Below are 22,033 nucleotides of genomic sequence, written 5' to 3'. Positions count from 1 at the left end.
GTTGGCCAGCGAAATACCCTGATTCGGAATCCCCCACAGCATGCAAGGCATATTGAGCACCGAACAAAAGCGTAAACAATTTAATTTGCTTATTTATGACTGCACTAATCTGGCCAAAATCGCGAATCACGTTTCGGATTCGCTTAGGCGAAATCGGGGGATTTTTAAAGGAACCTCTTTATTTCTGTACCTAAGACTAAGTATTTTGTTACCAATCAATTTCGCAGATGTTCGGTTGTTGTATGTACTTTAGGTTTTCGTACATTCTGAAATGATTAAAAAATACATTTTTTAAAAATAAAATCATATATAAATCATTAATGTATGTATCATGTCTATTTATGTTGATGTATCATATTACATAAAGTCCATAAATTATGATGAAAAAAAAAGAAGAAGTTGCATTACAATTGAAGTGGACCCTTTGCTGCGTTAGGGTATGTTTATAAGGTAAACACAAATGTTTCGTTAATGAAATTTCAGTTTTTTTTTTTGTTTTTCTTCTGTTTACGAAGCACATCGTACTCGTAATCATCGGAATCGGTGCGAATACTGCGGCTGCAGTTGGCCAAAAGCCAGAAGCCAATGGCCAAAAAGCAAAAGAGAGACCAGAAGCTTATCAGCCCTCTCCGTTCCACCTGTCCGCCTGTCTCTCTCTAGCCACCTTTGCTGCGGAAGAGGTGCATAAATTATGCGATATCGAGCGGTATGTTAATACCCTGCGCTCATTCTACGTTCTCTGTCGCTTTTTGGACCCCCGGACTTATCAATAGGGCGATGCACGCCGCTGCCACGCGGCCAGATCGTTTTGAAATGAATAATGCCCGAGCGGCTACTTTAATTAACGGAATCCGAACCACGAAATGTGGCAACTGTTTTTATGACCACAACAAGCAGTGTAATCACGATAATGACGGCAAATATTTAAATACTGATTGCGGGCCACTTTGACAAGTTCAAATATTTATGGCTTAATATTTAGGTAAATCAAGCAATTTTAACAAAAGCCCTGGGACTACAAAAACACATAAAAAAAAACCTTGTCTGGTCAAATGAAACGATAAGTAATTTATGGCCGGCAACCAGTGGCCAGATAATTTAAATTGAATCTGATTTATGGTGGCTGTAGGCAAATTTCTGGTTTCCTGCTAAGTACCACCTTTCACCAGGGCTTTCCACATTCTGCTTTTTGCTCCCTTCCCAACTCAATCAATCAGTTTCAGCTTGTAATTCTGTATTAATTACTCTCCCGTGTCTCGGCAAAAGCCAAAACGAAAAAAGAATCTAAAACAATATATATAAAAAAAAAACCCAAACACACTGAATCGTTCGATTATATGTAAATGCCATGCCAGACGGCTGATAAAACAGTAAGAACGAAAACGTGAGTTTGTCTGCCGAAAAAAAAAACACCTCTTAAAGAAATATATACAGTGTTCATCAGATAAGAGTCCCAGACCGGCGAACATACATATATATATATATATATATTTTAAAATCAAGGTAACTCTGTGTACTTTGTACTCCCATTTTTTTTTTTTTTGGTAATTCAGCTTTAAAAATATTTATTATTTTTCATCAAACTATATTTTGTTATGCGATTATTAATTGCAATTGTCACTACTTACATGTGGTTTACAAAATCAAATGACGAATGATTCGATTCCAGTCATATTTCCGCTGAGTGGTTCAAAAATCAGTAAACGAAATACCACTGTAAACTGATCAAAACTGGTTATCTGAGGACTGTTCCTACGTCAGCATAGCTCAATAGCCTCCATGCCCGCCTAGCAACTAAAAAGTACTTTAGCAAACTATTTAATAATCCGCTTGAAAACTTAATTTAAATAGTATATGTTACATATATGTACATGCTGTGTTTTTAAGGACACGTAACAAAAATCCTCTTATTTTTGATATTTTAATAAGAGATGTTCTAATTAATAAAAACTGACTTAATACTTAAAATAGATGTATTGTAATGATTGGATGTATGTCTTATTCATTCAGCAAAAAGAACATTTTAACAACATTTTATTAAAAGTATTTTTGAATTTTGTTAACGTATAAGAGCGCGCCAAACTATTAATATATCGAATACCATATTCGATTGGCAATGTTGGTGTTGTCAACAGACACTTAACAGAGCTGGTAACAGTGAGTGAATCAGTGCTGCCACACCGCCAAAAAAAGTTTTGAAAAATTATTGAAATGCGTTACGTTCAAACCAGTTTGCAATAACATAACAAATTATGAAAAGGCGTTACGTTCAAACTAGTTTGAAACCATATATGCAGGCCTTATAAGTACAATTATCAGCAAAACATTGCTGACATTTGCAATTAAGGTATTCAAATCTAAAATCTTTGTTGGCCTTCATTAAAACTGAATTAACTGAAGTTTTCATTTCTTTATGTTGAACGTAAAAGTTTATGTCTACTTGCTGTGTCATTCTATTTAACTACGCATTTGAATCAACTTATGGATTTTTAAATAAATCCTTGCTGGAAACAGAGGCATTAAAAGCTTAACATTGCCCGCTGGCTGCACATTTCTCTGTTACACAAGGTTAACAGTCAGTCGAGTGTTGCTGTTTCGACTTTTTTATAAATGGAAAATAATAAATTTATAAATATAATTTGTAGTGGCTTATGAAACTAGATGCACAAAGTAATAAATCCCTCAGTTTACGAAGATATTTGTTTTAATTAGGGACATTATTATTAATGGCAGCATTAAACATTTATTCTTTGTGATGCGTCATAAAGAGTTCGATTTAAGTGTTAAAACCATAATATGAAATTTCATAAAAATTCACCTTTTTCTCCCGCTTCATTACTCTCGTTTCTTCTTCTCTGTTTCTAACAGCACACTAACAGCCGCTGTTATCTACTGTTCGCCAATCCAAACTTTGCCAGCAAAATGAATTCAGTTGGTTTCTGACGCTTGGCGAAAGCGCACGTGCGACTGCCCCACCCCCCATTTAGCTGCCCCCCAAAAGCGCGAGCGAATTTTTGGCGCGCATTTTTGTCAACGTTTAATTTCATCAATTATTTGGCATTTTTTTTCAAGTGTTTGCTAGGAGGCTTCTTTTGTAAGGGTGCATGTGTGTGTGTGCGTGCTTACCGTAATAATTATAGCCGTAGATGTAACTTTGTCTGCTAGTGTGTGGCTAATTGCAGGGCGCACTTGCAATATTCATAGGACAAGTGCAGCGACACCGGACTGAATAATTCACCAGAAGTAGCAGTTCTTATATTGCGACCAGGCCGGTTAAAAAAAAAAGAAAAAAAAAACACAAGGAGCTGCAGAGTAAAAGCCGGCGATCCGACGAACATGTAAATCGAAGCTCAAATGGCAGCGAGCAACAAGCCCCAGTACAGGTACAAATCCCACGGCGCCGCCCTGGAGTGCCTCCTGCACATTATCCTGTTCAGCAGAGGTGAGTCCCAAGTCCCCCATGTCCTAATGCCCCAATTGAGTGCCAAAAAAAAAGGCATGTCTTCCAACCGAAATAAGCGTCGGCAGAAAAACAATTATTATTTCATTCCTCGAAAGCACATATTTCACAGAGTTCAAGCCAATTATTTTTGGAAAATCCATCTGCGTTTCTGCATTTGATCTTGTCATGCACGATCTTTCCCACATCTGTATTTGGCTACACGATATAAGTCTATTAAACCACAGGAACACAAAATTCTGACTGGGCAGCTTATTTAAAAATGATCAATATTTGCAGCCTCGAAATTGAAATGTTATTGGTTAAATGCTTAGTAATTAACACCGATAAAGTAGCCCATTACCCATTTGCTGCCACTTGTTTTTCGTGCAATTGCAATTCCCATGAGGGGGGCCGAAAAATTGGCCAACGCGGCGTATGCGTAATTTATGGATCTGCTCCCATTGCATTCCACTTGCGGCGCGGGCCATAACGGTACTTAATGAAATTAAAACGCGAGCTGCTCTCCATCTCAGGGGCGTGCTTGCCCCGCCCCCTTTTCGTCGTTCCAGCCATAGCACAGTGGCACAAAATAGCATTAAAAACCATTAGCTTTTTTTGTGCCTATGAATATAAGGGTAAAATGATAATGGAATTTATACTAATTGGAATTTTAAACATTTTTATAGAATATTGTTTTGTTTCTATTAGTTTAGGTTCAAGCCAAAAGCATAATTCACTTTTAGACTCATAATTTGAAACACTTTAATCACGGTGCAGCGATTGCGTTAATGTGCAAAATGAACATCAGCAGCAGAAGCAGCGAAAGGAAAACTTTATTATTATCATAGAATACTTGGGAAACTGTTGCCTCAGCATTTTCCCCATCCTACCCCAGATGCAGCCAAGAAAAAAGTGCAACACGAAAAGAATGTGGCCAAGTAAACTAATCCCAGCAAATTGAAAAGAAAAGTAAATCCAGAACGCAACTTTGTCTAGCCTCGATGGCAATTTCAATTATCCCACGTCTAAATTATAAGTTGACAAAAAGTCGAAGACTTCTTTGGTTAAAAGGGAATATAAAAAAATAGAAATATTATTAAATACTTATTAGGAAAGTTTAAAATTGAAGACCCCCCATAATTGTTTTACCAACTAAAACCATGAAACTGTTTAAGCCGATTACAACATTTGGCGCCCACAACGGTTGCAAAACAATCTAAACAACAATCTTATAAGCTTCCGGAAATTTCAATTAGGCAAGCACTTAATAATTGGTGCTTATTATTAAATGAAATTGCACATCATATGATGAGCTGCTCTATTGTGGGGCAAATTCTCGCTTTGATTATCCACAAAATCGAATCATTTTTGCAATATAATTCCCGTAAGGCTCGAGGCGTTTCGATGGAACCTTCTGTCCGAAAAAGGTTTCCCATTTCACTGCCAGCCAGCTGACTTGACTGGTATTCCCCAGTCACAACTTATTCGGGTCTATCTGGATGAGATTTATCCCGGGGACACGGTTCACCCCATTCTCATCATCAGCATCCCTTTTGCTGGCATTCCAAAAATAGGCTAAAATCGCAGTTAAGAAATCTCATCACTCTGCCTAAGCGTGCCACAATGAAAATGAAAGCATCTAAACCCAAAACCGATACTAGACAACATGCAGACTTCCCTTTCGGCGATTTGGGGCAGCACTGTGAGAAAATTTTGGGTGCTACAGTGGACTATGGACTTAACGTGTCTTAATCGATTTAACTGAATTCCAATGCCCAACTCATGCGATTCATTTTGTTCCCTTTAAGATTAGTTGAGTGTTTAGCCCTTTTGATCTCTCTACTTTTCTCTGAGTGCATTGACGGATTGGTTACAGCTCACCTGGCGCGCTTACCTCGGCTACGAGCTGCCCCATGGGCTCGGGACCTGTCTTAACTGGCTTACGGACGTGCGACTGTCACAAAAGGGCGGACTAACCCAGTCCTGGACCCCAGACGTAGGATACAGACACATGGCGGATTCAGTCCGACGCAATATGGCGACACTAATCTGAGATTGTCAGCGCCCCCCTGCTCCGCCCCCACGGCCACCTCGTGTTTGCGTTTGCAGCTGATTAGACGGCGGTGACACTCCATTTAACTGTCAGTGGCAGTGCCTGAACCTGCAACAAAAAGGGCAACACGAACGCCAGTAAGCAGCAGTAACTAGCTGCAACACGGAAAACAATGATTCCATAATCTGGCTAGCATTCGAAAGGGGAACTCTTCCATTCTTTCCAAGTTGAAGAAATGCTAGAATATATGGAAAAGCAGGCACTTGTTTGCGACAGTTCAATACAGCTATCTAAGAAACCTATATTTTAGTCATACTTTCGTTTCCGAAGTCATTATTCTCTGTGTAGTAACGGTTGCATCGGGTGGCGGTGGGCGGTTAAAGAAGGTCCTGCGTTCTTCTTGCGTCAGCGAAAGCTCTCAACCTTGCAACAATTATTCAGACCGCGTCCATCCATCCGTTCTACTCTTTTTTATTCCACAATTATATAAGCTGTTATGGGTAATATACAAAGGAATATTTTTAGCTCCACTTAAGGATAAGGAAAAGTGGGCGAGAGAAAGTTTTCCGCCTGGGCGTGGCCTAATGAAGAGTGTCAACAGCAAAGTGAGTAATTCGAATACATTCATAAGGATTTTCAGTGTTTATTCGCTGCCAAACGGAAATATCGAATCATAATCCCAGGGGCAAAGGTGAAATTTTCTGCGGTTTTCTTGGCCGACAAGAAAAAATGACATAAAAACGTTTTAACACAGGTGGAACTGAGATAACGGCTGTCAGGACTTAATGCCGAAAAATAAAGCAAAAGGGGGCGTGGCAGGGAAGTTTAACCTGAAGTAAAACGGAATCATTAAAGTGTAATGAGATGTGATGAAAAAGTGTACTGCGAACGCTGTACTCAAATTAGAAGTCCACATAAACCAGACATCCTGGGGCATCTAAAAGTGCATAAACTTTACGGAACTCATTCAAACGCCATACATTCTGGGGTTTAGTTTTAAAAACTTTTCTTTTTTTTTAGTTTCGAACATTAACTAAAGATAATAAAGGAGCAATTAGTTTTCCACAACTTCAAGTCGAAAAGTAAATAATGATTCCGTTTATGTGTTCGCTTGCATGCACATAAAACTTTTCAGCTAGTGAGTACAAGTACTCCTATTGATCTAAGTATTCGGTTAGCATTGGGCGAAAATTCCCTAGCCGCAACTCAAATGAATTTTCAGTTGGCGGGGAAAAATGAAAAATTTGAAATGAAAGAGGGGGGGGGGGTTAAAGTGCGATTGATAGGAGAGAAGGCGGAAAATGTTTACAAACATTGGACGGCGCACAAAAACTTTGTTGTGAAAATAAACAATACGAAAATACCGCGAATGTGATGTGAATATTGAATACTCTTAATAGGGGTTTATCCAGACACACCTTTGTGGGAAAAATATCCATTGAAAAACATTTCGGGCTATCACGAAAATGTTGTTTTTTAATCCTTAATTTTTTTATATCTCGTCACATCGAAAATCGTTAATAAAAAATGACTCTTTCCGGTTTTGCTTTTTATTTCTTCTTTAAAGTTTGCACAATGCTGACCGTTTTTATAGCACTTGTATTTTTAACAATTTCTTTTGGCCATGGCAACATACAAAAGAGAATCGTGAGCGGTGGCATCTTCATCAGCAGCGTCAACAATTTGCCACATTATTACTTGCATATATACATACACTCATATACATTCAATTGTCCTCCAAAGTCGTTGTTTTTTTTGTTGGGGGTATATATATTTTTTGTTTTGCCTTAAGGCAGCAGCATCTGGCTGCTGTCGCTGTTGCAATTTTTCCAAATTTGTCAACTGCTGTGGTCGACATGTCCCAACCACCCAAAGAACCGCTCCCATTTTTCCTTTTAACTAACCAAGGACGCGCATATGAAATGTGTCGTCTTTATTGTGTTTGAGTAAAAAAAAGGGATATTGTAGTCGACCAACTGATACCGCAGTTTTCAAGCTAACAAAATAGATATAATAGATAATAGATATATCAAGCTGAAAAACTTCTCATCTCCATTATATTTGTATTTATTGTTTGTGCTGTGTTTGTAAAACTCTAAATATTTTCAGATTGAGGAACTTCCAATGTATAATGTATTATTTGAATTGATCTTTTCGCCTGTTTTATACCTAGTATATGTGTTGACATGACATTCTGTATTTATTTGAATTTACCTAACAAATCTGCAGACATTTCCAAGACGGCTTAACTTTTCACAAAGATATCCCACTTTGTTTGTCGTTTAGGGCATTTCAAATGTAATGCCAGATTATCCGCCTGAGTGACAGACTTGTGCGACTCGCTGATACCCTGTAGTTAGCGCTTACTCATGTTTGTTCGGCTCAGTGTCCTTTCAACTTTATTGAGATTTGGACAACTGCTGTTTCAATTTGCCCACAACAATCTTACCGATTAGATACACAGATAAGTTGAAAAGTTAACACGAAAATTGCTTTTCCCACCAGTACACAATTATTATATACTGTACTTACAACGGTGCCCCATCATATCTTTTATATCTTTTGTGTGTTTATTCGATTTTTTTTTGTTGTGCCGCGGGCCAAGAAATAACAATTTATGTGCCGCCACGCCCACGAACTGCGACTGACTTTGTTTCCTCTGTTTTTTTTTTTTGCCATTTGTGACAGTTTACAAGCAGCAAATGAAATAAAACGCGTATTAAAACAATTTCCGATGCGATCCTTTTGGTCCTTTGCCATTTGCGTGTGCACCCAGCGGGCGGTTGGTAGGTTGGTCTTTTTTCTCCTTAACCCTTTGCATCCGCACCTCAGGCGGGGGCAACCTTAACCCCCAGAATGGCAGCCAGCCGGTGGCCATCAATCGGGTTAAAGGCCACACATGAATAGAAGCACGCAATCGAGTTGGGAATTGCTGTTCCCGCGTCGTAATAACGATGATGATGATGATGATGATGATGGTGATGATGCCCCAAAAGGTCTCGCCACTCAACGTGCAACATGCAATTACAGGCCGAATCACCTAAGTGAAACTTGTGCCTTCTATTGTAGTTAATTTTACAGTGGTTCCAAGTACTTGGAACTACTTATCATCACTTGAGTAAATCAAAATATCGTTTGCCTGCCAATATTCACTGTATGGCTTTGTGTTTCGTGTTCTCTACTTAGGCAAACATTAACACCCTTTGATTAAAATGGAGCATATACATATTTCACGGAACGTGTGCATATAGGCAGTAATTTATACGTGTCAGCACGAGTTGGTGGTTTCAAATTCGCAGAGTGGGATTTTCATCTTTTTGGCCAAATATATAAATATGTATATATGTATAAAAAAAAATGTAAAAACTGCTCAAGCGAATTTAAGTGAGTTTTGTAATTGGGCTAATCAGTATCCCATCTCAAATCTGTTTAGCTTCTTCAAATTTAATTAAGCACTGACAGTTCTACTTGAAGATCTCTGATAATTTAGGAATCCCCTTCGAGTGCTTAATTATTTAAAGTGTCTGTGTCTCTGTGTCTCTGTGTTTTAGTGCTCGCCTCCTTTTTTTTCCTAGTACCAATCTCCTGTCGTGTCCTTTTGTAATTTCATTAGTGTTGACAACAATTTCGTTGTTGCTGGCTCTGCTGTTTCTATTATCCTTTATCCTGGCGAAAAATTGAAAGTCAACTTGAGCACTCTCCACCTTGATGGGAATTGAATAGAATGCAAAATGACAGCCACGCCCCGTCGACCCAACGCCCACGAAAATCCCCATGGAGCCCGGCATATGTGATGGGTTCAAAAAGTGACGAAGGCAGAGGCGGCAGGCAATCATATGCACTGCACGCAAAGTTTGGGTACTTCTTTTTTAAATGTCTACCAAAACAATTGATTATGCTTCTTAACGATGCGCGAAAATTTATTTTGAAGTAATATTATTAGTTAAGATAGTCGCCTCTTTTAAAATCTATTACTACAACTTTTCTATATCTTCTATTACATTTTTCTTTAACTTATTTTCTAACGCTTACATACAAAATGAGGCACATTTTATCTCTCCGTGTAGTTCAAGAAAAACCGTTGAAGGAAGCACTTCTGGCAGTTGAGTTTTTGCTTTGAAAGTTAATTAAAAACCCATTGACTGAAGATGCGAATGTTGGGAAAGTGTGAACTATAAAGTAGGGATTTGCCACGCCCCCCGGGACGCCTTCAGCCCAAACACATCACTCACTTTCCATTTGCATTACCCTTTCCTTTCCCTTTTCCTTTCGCAACGCCTTTTTGCTCTAATTTTCCCCTTTTTGAACGAACGCCCACCGAGTTAAAGAAAAGTGGCAAGGAAAAGGCGAAGGTTTTGCATTGCATTTCGCTAATGACCAAAATGCGGTCATGTCACACAGGTTATACAGGTCACAAGTTCTACTGTTCGGTAGCAGATTGCCAACCAGGTAGCCAACTGGCCACCGTAACTAATCACCAGTGTACGTACAGGTAACGGAGTTTCAGTCTAATTGAAAGTGTTCTCGTCGGGGGAATGTCGCTTGTCGTCTTGGAGACTTCAGTTGTAAGCGGCTCAATGGATAATTAGCCAAATGACCGTACTCCAGCGATTGCCTCACCACTTTGCGCCACCCCTCCACCACCGCCTCTACAATTGGGAATGACGTCCAAATTGTGGCCCCAAATTCTGGCCTCCGTCGGTGGCCATTGTTCTCCTGGAGATTCGTTTCCTGTCAGCTGGCGGCACTGCAGTGTAATGGATTTATTTGCATTCCAGCTTTATGACGAGTGTCTGCTGTCAGCAGAGCCAAAAACGGGTGGTACATCGTACATACATACATATGTATAATTGTATGCCCATAGGTCATCGCCGACATCTGCCAGAGTTGCCAGCCAGCATTTGTAGTGACAAGATGTGTGTGCTTTACTTTATCCATTGAAATTAAAATGTTTAATTCAAATCATCAACCTATTCCGTTTATAATAATTCAATAGTCCCTTTAGTTCTTATCCAAAATGGGATTTCTTTATATTTGAAAAGGCAATGCCAGTAAGAATGGCATTGTTTTCAACAAACGTCATATTGTAAGCATCCACCTGTAACTGGCCAATCCAATCCTTTCACCTCGCCTAAGCTCTGTGATTTGCAAAAAAAAGGGTTTCACATTTTCCATAGTTGTGGGCTGGAAAAGCAAAAAACAACGTTGGAGAGTGGGGGAAAAAACACACAGCAAACTTGTTCGTAGATTTTCCCAAATGAAAAACGCACAATGCAACAGAAGATCTACAAACATACATATGTACATATGTATATGGTACAGGGGTTGGGGGGGAAAATGGGGGCAGTGTAGCAACTGAACCAACAAGAGATGCAGATGCAGCATACAGATACCGTTGCAATGTAGTAGATCCAGATACACAGATACATTTTGGCCATCAGCTCCTGTCGACTCTGTTTAAAGAGATAAATTCCAAACGAATTTGCATTCTCCGTTTTTCTGGCCTACAACATTTGGTTTCACCGAACTTCCACCGAATTGACCCAAACCATTTGTTGTTGCTGGTTCGGATTTGATTTATAATTAAAATCGCCCCTAGAATATTTTCATTTCGAATTCGATTTTCTGCCAAAATGTTTATTTGCTCCAGTGCTCGACGAATTGAAATGTTTGGAAAATTTCTTTCTATCCGCCGCAAAACAGTGCGCGCGAAATAAATGTGTCCAAGTTAATTATCACTTTTCACATGATAAATTTCTATTTAAGTTTTGATTTATTTAACCCGATTTGTTTACCTGTATGCATTTTAATTTCGTATTTAATTTTTTGAAGATGTCTATTAATTGAATTGGAATCATTTGCCTTGGAAAGTGCTGAAATATTCTGAATATGCTGAAATATATTCTATAACATAAATCGAAATTTATATGTTTATTCCGCTAAATTGTGTTTTATAAAGTTCTTTATAGCCAGTGTGTTCTATATTAAGCTAGTAATTAAGTCATAATAAACAGTTAATTAATATTTGAATTTGTTTAGAAAAATCTCAATGGCTGCTTTAAGTTATGGCTGCATTAAATTCCTTTGCTTGGTTTGAAGAGTCGTTAAATACGCTCGCCAGCGTTTTGCCAAAAAGGTAAACAAACATTTGGCCATCATCATCAATCAGCTGGCAGTTAACTTCTGGCCCGCACTGTAGTTGTATCGTATCGGCACCATCAATTTGCTTTTAGACAAATCCGATGGTAGTAAACCAAAGGCAGATAGAGTGGGTGGTTGTTTATTTGAGTTATGCATATCAAGTTGAAAAGGTAAACATGCGAAATATGCCGACCCCAAACCCCGCGGACATCTGCTAAACTTGGCCTCTAATTTGCATATTCGAGCAAATTACAAGGCGAAACGCACAAGTTTTCGGGCCATAATTATGAGGGGCTGTGTTTTATTTACATGCTTCGAAATCAATTTGGCGGCGCAGATAAGCGGCCAAACAATAAACAATCGTACACAGGCACGCGGGCGTAAAAGGGTTGGGGTTTTTTGGCAGGGTCAAGGGGTCACCGGAGGGAAGAGAGACAGATAGACAGTCGGAACCAAAACAAACAGGACCAGGCAGCCAACAAGCCAGACAAAAGAAGCCGGGCAACCACAGCCGACGGATAAAGGATAAAGGATGGCCAACAAAGGTCAAAAACCAAGTAAGACGGCATACAGAACAAAATCCAAGCCAAAGCAACCCCATTCCAACCAACCAATATCTTTCGGCCTAAAATCCACACTTTGGAATTTCCCCCACCACCATGGATTCGAATCTATTCAAGTTTTGAGGCCCCTCGAACCGATTTCGAATGCCTTTGTCTGCGATTTAATTTACTACGATTTGAAGTGGGCCGAATATCTGGCAATCGGTTGTGTTTACCACATTAATACCCAATTGGTTCAATCAGGAAAATGGCAGTTAAGTAAATCGAACTATATCCATCATTATGGACACCCATCTATAGCGCACCTGAAATTCGTTGAATATTAAAAAAAAATACTAAGAAAACGTATGTCCTTGGCAATATCCTTTTGCCTTAATGCTTGTCATTGAAAGTTTGATGTGCCCAAGTTTCTGGCCCGCAAATCGTTTGACAAAGTTTGTGTGGCCAAAACTGGATTCAATCAAAGGAAACTCCGGAATGTGCGGCTTGTGGCAGGGTTGTATCAATCATATGACACTGGGGCAATCAGGATAATTGGCAACTTTCGAAGGACACGGCGCAATCGCTGTTTAATAGTTGGTTTCCTCTCGAAAAACCTTCTTTCGGGGTTTTCTCCCTTTCGTAGCCCTTTTTTCCCAATTGCTTTGCTGGGCCTGAAATCATAAAATTAAATATGCATATTAGGCGGAGTTGAAGAAATTCCGCTTTTATTTTCGTTTTTTTTTTTTGGACGAGGGAAGCTCTGCAATTGACTTAATATCCTTTGGGCAAACAATCAAAACAAGGCAAGAAATGATGCTGGACTAAAAATGGATGCTGAGAGGGCGGAAAATGTGGAAAAAGGAGGCGGTAAATCTGCAAAAGGAAAACGCGAAAAATCGCACCCAGACGCAGAATGGTCGATTTGCAACGCTTTGTTGCACGCATCCATTGAAATTGTTTCCGCTTCTTTTCCACAATTGTTTTTTCTTACGATTTTATGGTCGTCCTTCGTCCTTCGTCCTTGCTCCTTGGGCTCCCTCCTCTCCATTCGTCTTGCTGCTTGATTTGATGTGTGCAATTATGGCGTCATTTACATTCTTGCCTTCCAAAATGGCCAATCCATGACACCCAGTCCCTTTTTTTGGACCGAATCTCCTTCCGCAAATATCCTCAAGTCATTTTGTGTGCACTGCGAACAAACAGTGGCTATATATCTATCTTATATATAATCATTATTGGGTTTCTGCTTTTTCTACATGTACGGAACCATACTTTTCGAACTATTGTTTCAATGCCACCACGCTCGCTAAGTATGCTACAGAATTTTCTTTGGCTTCCCTGGGACTTTTCCATTTATTTTCCCGCTCTTAACTTCTTTGCTTTTTTTTTTTAGAGGATGTGGTACCATAAATATGGAGGGTCTGTATAGAGATGGATGATGGTAAATGATGAAAAGAATGGGAGTGTCAGGCAATGTGCCGACCTTTATTGTTGTGAATTTTCTCGGAAATAGTGGAGGGGTTACTAAAACAAAAGTTACCACGAAAAGTTACTCAACCCAGCCATTTTCTAACCAATATTTTCGGCTAAAAACGCCTGCTTTGCACACTTTTTTCGGGATCCCAGACTTGGCGAACGTTTTGCGAAGGTAAACAAGCCGCAAACTTGAATCGAAACAAGTGCAAAGTGAAAGTAAATATGAAAGACAAACAGAAGCCAAAAAATAAATATACGTGCAGCGAAAATCAAGGTAAATATGTATGTATGTATTCTTTCAAAGGCTCAATGTCGAAACTTGAGAACTTTACAACTTGAGCCACAAGATGTATCAAAATTGAGCTGCTTTCGAGCCAAGATGGGCGGTCAATTAAAATCAAAATCAAGCCAAATTGAAGTGAAGATGTCGAAAAAAATGAATTAATGATGTGAAGGAATCAAATTTCGCCAGAGGAAATTCTCTAACAAAGTGCGAAGCATGCGGAAATTGAATTAAATGCATTTCCAGAAAGTAAATGAGCTTAAAAACTAAAAACCAAATGGGAATTTGTAATCAGTTTTGAATGTATATAGTTTCGCATAAAATATAATTGGCTGAGATAAAAATATGCAACGCAATCAATTTATTAAGTAAATAATACACATTGCAAATTCAATTACGGCTGTAGTGAGAGGAAAATCAACAGGAATATCAATTGCATAGAACTACAAATGTATTAAAAAATAAAATTATATTACAGCTTATTACAAAATTAATTGAACAAACGTAAATTGAACAAACAAGCGAATGATGGGTTTATTGAAAAAATAACACAAAATAACACAATGCAAAGCATTTAAAAAAGGATGCAAATATGAAAAATTAAATTCCACATAATTAAATACAAAATTATACTGCATAATACATCTAAAGCGAACTCCAAAAGCTGTGCAAATCAGTGTAGATGGAATATCAAGTGATACACGAAGCGGAAATTAGGGGGAAATTAAGTGAAAGTGAGGCGGGCATAAATCAAGCCGCAAAGTGAAGACCGCAAAAACGGGAAAACCCTCTTGAAACTTCATTTTTTCATTGACTTTTCCCCGAGTTTCTTCTCTTCATTTTTTTTTTGTTCCTTAATTTTCTCGTTTGGCCGCGGCGGTAGCGGTGTCTTTTGCTGGCTTTTTAATTGCCACTTACACGTTCTGGCTTAGACCAAAAGCCCCGACAAAAGCCCTTGATGCTGGGTCCTGAGTCCTGCGTCCTGTTTCTCCGCCTAATTTATATATATTTTTTTTGTGCCCTTTGCCAAACGCTTTTTATCCTTTTGTCATTTGGGGTGGGGGGAAGTAAAAGCGGCAGGCGACATAAATTAAACTCAACTAATTGCGTATACGCCGCGTGTGCCTTAAGTGGGCTTTACCAAGGACAGCGGCAAGGACATCGCTTTCGTGGCTTAGTAGTCCATGTTGATCCTGCAGCAGCACTTGCTTTTTATTATTCCGAAATTTTCGCATATCCTTTGGGGGATTTGTGGCCATGATTTAGTAGTGTGCAGTGTCATTAAAATTTAATTAAATGCCCCGAAAACGCACATGAGTGGCGCAATGCTGACATCGAAATGGGAATAGAGAAACAGGAACAGGACTTCGATGACGCCACATAGCCAGCATAGCCGCGTCCTTAATATTATTACCATTCCTTGGCAGTCGCATTATTACTATCATTATCATCATTGCCAACATATCCGCCTGAGCGCAGCGACATCAAATGAAATTCGTTTTGTCCCCGAGCTTGTAATAATTTATAACACGATGAACTTGTTGTCCTCTCCACGGTTGTGTCCTGCACACACACAAACACACTCACGCACCCACACAGCAACAAACACCCGCAGACAGTCACGCATATATGCAAATGAACTGTGTGCTACCTTATGTATATGTATAATACTATCCGTACATGACGTACTGAGATAGGCTGCTGAAAATTTATAGTCCTTTGTATGTTTATAATTTCTGCAAGCTCGGAATTTATTATAAGTTTTTTGGGACTGAAAAATGCAAAATTATGTTAGAGTATAGCGAACAAAGTGCATCCCAAATGTGGTATTTTGAAATGAGTTTCGGAAAATTCTCTTAATGCCTGCTTTATAGCGGAAAAATGATGTTGTGTCACACAGTTTCTAAACTGAAATTGAACTACACTCGCTTGGCTTTATTTCTCAGACACTTTTCCCATTTTGCAACATCTCAATCTCAATCTGAATCTGACTTCAATGTCTTGCTTTCAATTAGGCAACTAACCAAGTCATGTTTATCCTTATAGTATACCCTAGATAAATTGCCAGTAGAGGAAAAAAAAAGCCGTCACAAGCGTCATCATCATGATTGTCATCGTCATCAGCGAAGCATGATAATGATAACAATAACAAACAAGCGCAGCGGCAACTCTGGCCCGAAATGTGGGGTTTCTTGGGAGGCCAGTGGATGCTCTGTTGGCATCCTGTTGGTGGCTGTTGGATGGGCGGTGTGATATAAAGATTGTTGCCATATTGCTATCATTTGCACACAATCAGCGTCAACGTCAACGGGATGCGAAATGAGTGAAAAAAAAAGGCAGGAAAGCGAAAAGAAAAAGCAGGACTGAGGGTCTGAGGTCAAAGGGCAGCGGGCTGCCGGGTGGCTAGGTGGGTGGGTAATGTATGCAAAAGGCTCAAAGAACCTACATGACAACCTCCCAACCACCCAAAACACCCTGCAAACTGCTAGAAATCCGCCTCGAAGTGAACGAAGTGAAACCATTCGACAGGATGAGTCGAGGATGAGGCGGAGATTGCTTGTCGTTCGCCTACATTGCCGCCGACCAAATTGCAGATAAAGTATAAATAAATTTAAATAAATAGCGTAAAATCAAATTTCCTAGAACAAAATGCACGAGGGGTGCCTCAAGTGGCGCTAAAATTTCCATGTGCAAATGGTAATGTTGGCCAAAAGGAATTGACTGGCAATATAGTCATTAGTAAACGCGTGAGCTGAATGGAAAACGAGTGCGCTTAAAATTTACACATAAAGTTTGCGTGTTTCTATGAAAACTTGGTTATTTAACCAATACTAATTTAGCTAACAATGTTTTGAATTCAAATATTGTTCTTGCACTTCTCGAAATGCTAACAAAGGCAATTTCCAGTTCTGTTTGCTACTTTGACACATGTTTAACCACACATTTTAGCGCGGTCCGTAACCGCGACCTTGACTATCGGTCTACCACCACCCACCAAAACCACTAGCACCCACCTGCCCCACCATCCACCACTTCTGTCCAACATTTGCCTATAATTGCCTATTAGTTTTCATTTGTTGATTTGGTTTTGCCTGCACGTGAACCAAGGTTCCATTACTGATTTTCGGTTTCGCTTTAGATATTGATATTGGTTTGGTTCTCGGTTTTTGGTATTGATTTGGTTCTATATACATGTACATACATGCATAAGTTAATGGTCAAAGCCTTGTCATCCGATCAATGGGGGTTAATAGTCTGGCTTCCAAGTGGAGGTCAGAGTTCATTGGGGAAAAGATTCGTATAACTTGGGCCACACACTATATTCATTGAACAAATGAATATTACTTAAATATTCATTTCTATTTTTAACGTTCTTTTGCAAATTTCTTAAATATTTCTAAGCTTTCTTTTTTGTTACGGCTCACAATCCTTTGCACTCTCATATTTTAAAGCCAACTCTTTGAATGCTTGTGGTCAGAATGTCGGGGAGCGTTGGCCAAATTGAAGCAATGACATTTGGATTGTACGGAATTTTGTTTTATGTCGTATTTCTGCCATTCATTTCAATTTCTTCTGAATTATCTTTTTTTTTTGTTGGCCAGTTCGTTCAACTTGGCGACGACAGCGCCACAAATATTTCATTGGGGCATTTGCATTTATGTTTTTTTTTGTGGGGCATTGTTAAGGGTTCATTCTTAGGCCCCTGCCCACTCCACAGCCACATTAATTTCCCGGGGAAAGCCGACCGACCACTCTAAGTGCGAATGGGGAAAGTGCATACATAGCTGGGAAATCGAAATCAAGAGGCAAAATCATTATTCATCCGCCGCCAATCTGCAGCGTGGCAAATTGGCTGGCTGAAGATGAAAGTGAGCTGCCAAAAAGTAGAGAAAAAATAATTATATATCACGGCTGGCAAAAGTACACAAATAATACGTACACGGAAAGAAATTTTTTAAATCTACGGATTGAATTTGAATTGGTTTAAATGTTCATTTATCGGTGGGCTTTCATTATTTGTGCTCAGTGGCAGTGAGAAGCAAATAAGCAAGAAAATCGGACAAGGCCTCGAAGAGCTTCCCTTGGCACCAGCGCTTTTCCCGCCCCCTCCCCTCTCACCATTTTCCCGCCCCCTTCGCCTCAAGTACTTGCACATTTTTCATTTCTGTCTGCCTTTTGTCTGTTTTTGCTGCAACTTTTTTTTTTATGTTGCTTATTTTGGTAGGGAGGGGGGCTTTTGTTATGTGTTAGTTGGCAACTGATTAATTGCCCCCACTCTGTGCCACGCCCCTTCTGACCCTGCCCCCGTTTTTGATTCGCATCGAGTGTGCCTTATGAGCTTGCGTTATGCGTTCAGATTTCTTGCAACAATTTAATTCGCTAAAAATACTGGGGAAAACACGCGGCGTTGAAAACTATGCCGCCTCTAATTGGCATGGGGAAAAGTGAAAAACCGAAAATCGAAAAATGTGCTAAGCGGCAAAATGTTTGCGGTGGCAATCGAAGCACGTTGCCATTAAAATTGCACTTTTTCAGATTTAACCTGTTGGTCTTTCCGCTGGCCAAATGAATAATTCATGTCACTTGCCGCACAAAATGGATGATTTTTTTTTTTTTTGGTCTGCTTCAAGTATTTCGATTTATCACTGTTTGTACGGTAACACAATAAACACTTAACTAATAAATATGAATAAACGAATAAATAATAAAGTGGGCTACTTTTTTCAGTTTGATTTTCAATATGAATTTTATTCAGAACTTTTTTTTGGGCTTACGAGCTATCACAATATTGGCTATACAAATGGCTCTATGTTAATCTTTTTATCTTATCTTAAACCTTCACCAATCGCTCGCGGCGCTGGGCAAAGTGGAATCCACCGTAGTAATCCTCCAGATCGCGCAGATCCCGCTGAAACTGGGCGTCCAGCTTGGCCTGTTCGGCCTTCTGGCGGGCTGATGGGCGTCGCACAAGGGCGTGGCTGCGCAGACTCAGGCGGCGGCGAACTTTCTGCCCACCGACCATGTCGTAGAGCGGTGACTCCGGCGAACTGGAGTCCATAACCATCAGACACCTCTTGGGATCCGTGTGGGAGGGGAAGCCGCGTGGTGTGGTCTGTCCGGTCATGGCCTCGCTGATGTCATGGAGACGCGGCTGCTTTTGGGCCAGATGCTCGAAACTGCACTTCCATTGGGCGTAGCGGCGATCGGCTATGTTGGATGCGGACTTCTTGGTGGGCGTCAGTAGGGTGCCGCAGGATCCGAAGGACGAGCAGCGTGGCATGGGGCGCAGGAGATGCTTGGAGCGCTTGTTTAGTCGCTTTTGTTTTCTGGCCGAGATGCTCAGTTTGCGGAGGACGAGTCTCTGGATGTTGCTTATAAAACCGGGCAGGGGAGTGCAGAAGATGCCAGGATTTGCAGGACTGGTCGAGTCCTCGACGCTCTTTACCTTCTCAGCGGAATGTGTGCTGCCCATTTTGAGATTTCTTGAGAATGGTATAGTCACAAGTTCGTAATATATTAATATATATAATATTGTTTTGGAGAACGTTGTTAGCGGTGTAACTGTTGTTGGACAACTGATGCTGATTGCCATCGAGCGGCGGGCATATATACCGAAAATCTGAAAGGATCAGGTACCCGGGGTGGGCAGGACCCTAATAGGGATCAGGTCTTATTCGCTACCCGCGCGACCTTCATAAAATCCTAACCCCTAGCCCTGACCATAATCCCCTTGTTTTGCATAGTTTTATGAGGCAACATTTGGCCACGATTTCGGGGTTTTGCAAGAGTCGCGATTCCATTTTATTGCCCCTGCAATCCTTGCACGTGCAAGAGAGCTTGGGTTGCGATGGGTTAACTCTTGAGGGTCGCCATAACGATGAGGCTGGTCGGAGCAGGCAACGGGCATTTAATGGCCTGTCATTTGCTGTCGCTCGCTGCTCGCTGGCCAGGATATGTCTCAACATCCTCGAGACATAATTGCCCACTGTAAGGAGCTGCAGTTCTGATGGGGCGAAGCCATGGCCATGGAGCAATGGAGCGCCTCCACCTTCAAGGCGCTGGCAGTGGTACAGCCACTTAAGTCTTGGCTGTCATCGCAGAAGGAAATTCTTAATGAATTGCAGCAAAGCCATAAAGGGAGCAAAGTGCACAGTGAAAAATAACGGACAGTAAGTGTGAGCGATGGTCTTAAGTACTATTAAATCAAACTGCTAAGTTAGAATAGCTTCAACAAATGTGGTTACAACATTGAGAACTACCCTATGATTTTTTGCTCTGCACTTGGATATGGGGCGTGGCAGAGGGGCAGGAGATTGGGTGATGCCAAAGGGTCGAGGTTCGAGGTCCATGGTTAAGCATCCCAGTAGAATGCTCGCTTTGTGTGTCAATCAGCCTTTGCATGTCAGCAGCTGCCTTCATCAATTCTCCCTCTGTCTCTGCGTGTGTGTGTGTGTGTGCTGGTGTAGATGAGCGTGTGTGCGTATAAGTAATTGGGTGGGCGAGGACATAAGCGGCTTTGCCTTCATTATAAGTGGACATATGTACCGCGGGCTGTGCAGTAAGCCAGTTGAAGAAAATAATTAAGCCCAATTATAATGCACAGCTACACTGTGAGAATAGAAATATATAAAAATAGAAGAAATGTAAATGCTGAACAAGGATATCACCTAATATTTTCTTGCTGTGCATAAAATCGCCTTTGTAACCCCGTCTACACGTATTTCCCATTAATTAGGTTTATTGGGGAAACCCCCTCTGTTGGCCCTGAATTTCCACTCAGCTTCCAATTATTTTGCAGCATCGATGCAACCTCTAATTGTATTAAAATTGAAACACAAAATACCTTCTCTTGTTCGCTGTTTTCCTCTGGAAAAATACGACGCCAAAGGACGAAGGTCATTGTTGGGGGAATGGAGAGTGCGGCTTGTGGCCAGCAGTGTCTATTTTCCGCTTTTCGGAGGAACAAAGAGCGATGCAAACGAAAAACGGAAAATTCATTTGAATATTCCCGGTAGTAGTGTAAAAAGAATCGTATTTTTTTTTTGAGGGGAAAATAAACGAAGTTGGGTATACTCTTACTTCATTTTTACAACTTTTACTAGACTTAAATATATTTTCAAAGCGTTCAAATTGACCTTTGCCGAAACTAGTTTTAGTTAAATAATGTTTACGATTGTGAAGTGAAGCAGAGCATATGCAAGCTGATAAACTCAATTCCCTGTGCGCCGAATGGACGCAGAGAGCATTTCATTGTCAACTGCAGTTGAAATGGAAATCTATGGGGGTCAGTTGGACTGAAATTTTGCGGCTTGTGGGGCTCCCCACAAGATTCACCTTTAAACGGAATTCCAGAGGAGCATTAGATTCCTCTGGTGTTACAGAGAATTTCATTTAGTTGCAGTCATTTGTTAAGTATCAAATAAAAATGGTAAACAAATTACAACTGCAGCACATATGTTTATGTACATTTGTTTATTTGCCAGCAAGGATATGTATATTTTTAAGTAACTGCCACCACAGTCCGTTTAATTGAACCATTTGCGGCTGGCAATTAATTAATGTCCACCCGCAAATTACACATTTTAAAATTTATTATTGATTCGACATTTTCGGTGTCAATGTCAAAGGCCAGTTGTGACAAATTGAATTTGCATTTTGCAATAAAAAAGGCGCTATCAGAGTTATCCCCCTTTTTTGGATTTTCCATGGCTCACGCAATTCAATTCATTTCAATTTCTACCTGCCGGCTGCATTTGGAAATGGCTTTTACGATCTGACCAACACGTTTGCATACCATAAAAAAAAAATGGCAGCGAACAATATGAGTAAATGGAAAAAAATGGCATAAAAATCGCTTTTCTATTTAACCCCTTCAAGGGCATAAAAATGCATCTGGGAATAACTCCCTAACCCTTTTCTATTTTCCAATGCGTATTCCCCGTATGCAAATCAACCCTTTTTTTCTTTTTGCACTGCGCATTCGTGAGCACAAAAGCGGTGTGTCCTGCAAAACATTTTCCTGTATGTGTCACGCGCTGAGGTGTCATCCGAATTCCCCCGAGGATAGGAAAGAGAATTACGTTTACATTGGG

The 22,033-nt window shown here is 40.2% G+C and overlaps 2 protein-coding genes across 3 annotated transcripts in view; one reads left to right on the top strand and one right to left on the bottom strand.

Annotated features, from left to right (window-relative positions):
* Positions 1–2,946: 2,946 nt before the first annotated feature.
* CG12541 (uncharacterized protein) overlaps positions 2,947–22,033 on the top strand; it is a 44,445-nt gene continuing 25,358 nt past the window's right edge. For both annotated transcript variants that reach the window (NM_132150.3, NM_001042797.2), the window contains exon 1: positions 2,947–3,442. In NM_132150.3, coding sequence (NP_572378.3) covers positions 3,355–3,442 — 88 coding nt within the window. In that variant the 5' untranslated portion in view covers positions 2,947–3,354. The remainder of the gene's footprint in view (positions 3,443–22,033) is intronic.
* nullo lies at positions 18,678–19,523 on the bottom strand. Its single transcript, NM_078512.5, has one exon. It carries the CDS (start codon positions 19,411–19,413, stop codon positions 18,772–18,774), a length of 642 nt encoding a protein of 213 aa, NP_511067.3. The 5' UTR covers positions 19,414–19,523; the 3' UTR covers positions 18,678–18,771.

This window comes from Drosophila melanogaster, chromosome X (assembly GCF_000001215.4).
Source record: "Drosophila melanogaster chromosome X".
Taxonomy (NCBI): domain Eukaryota; kingdom Metazoa; phylum Arthropoda; class Insecta; order Diptera; family Drosophilidae; genus Drosophila; species Drosophila melanogaster.
The sequence above is the reverse complement of the archived record's forward strand: the minus strand, read 5'-3'. Positions and strand labels throughout refer to the sequence as shown.

What these genes read in the sequence shown, in the direction of transcription:
- nullo (NM_078512.5), bottom strand. Translation starts at nt 19,413, where the DNA reads ATGGGCAGCACACATTCCGCTGAGAAGGTAAAGAGCGTCGAGGACTCG.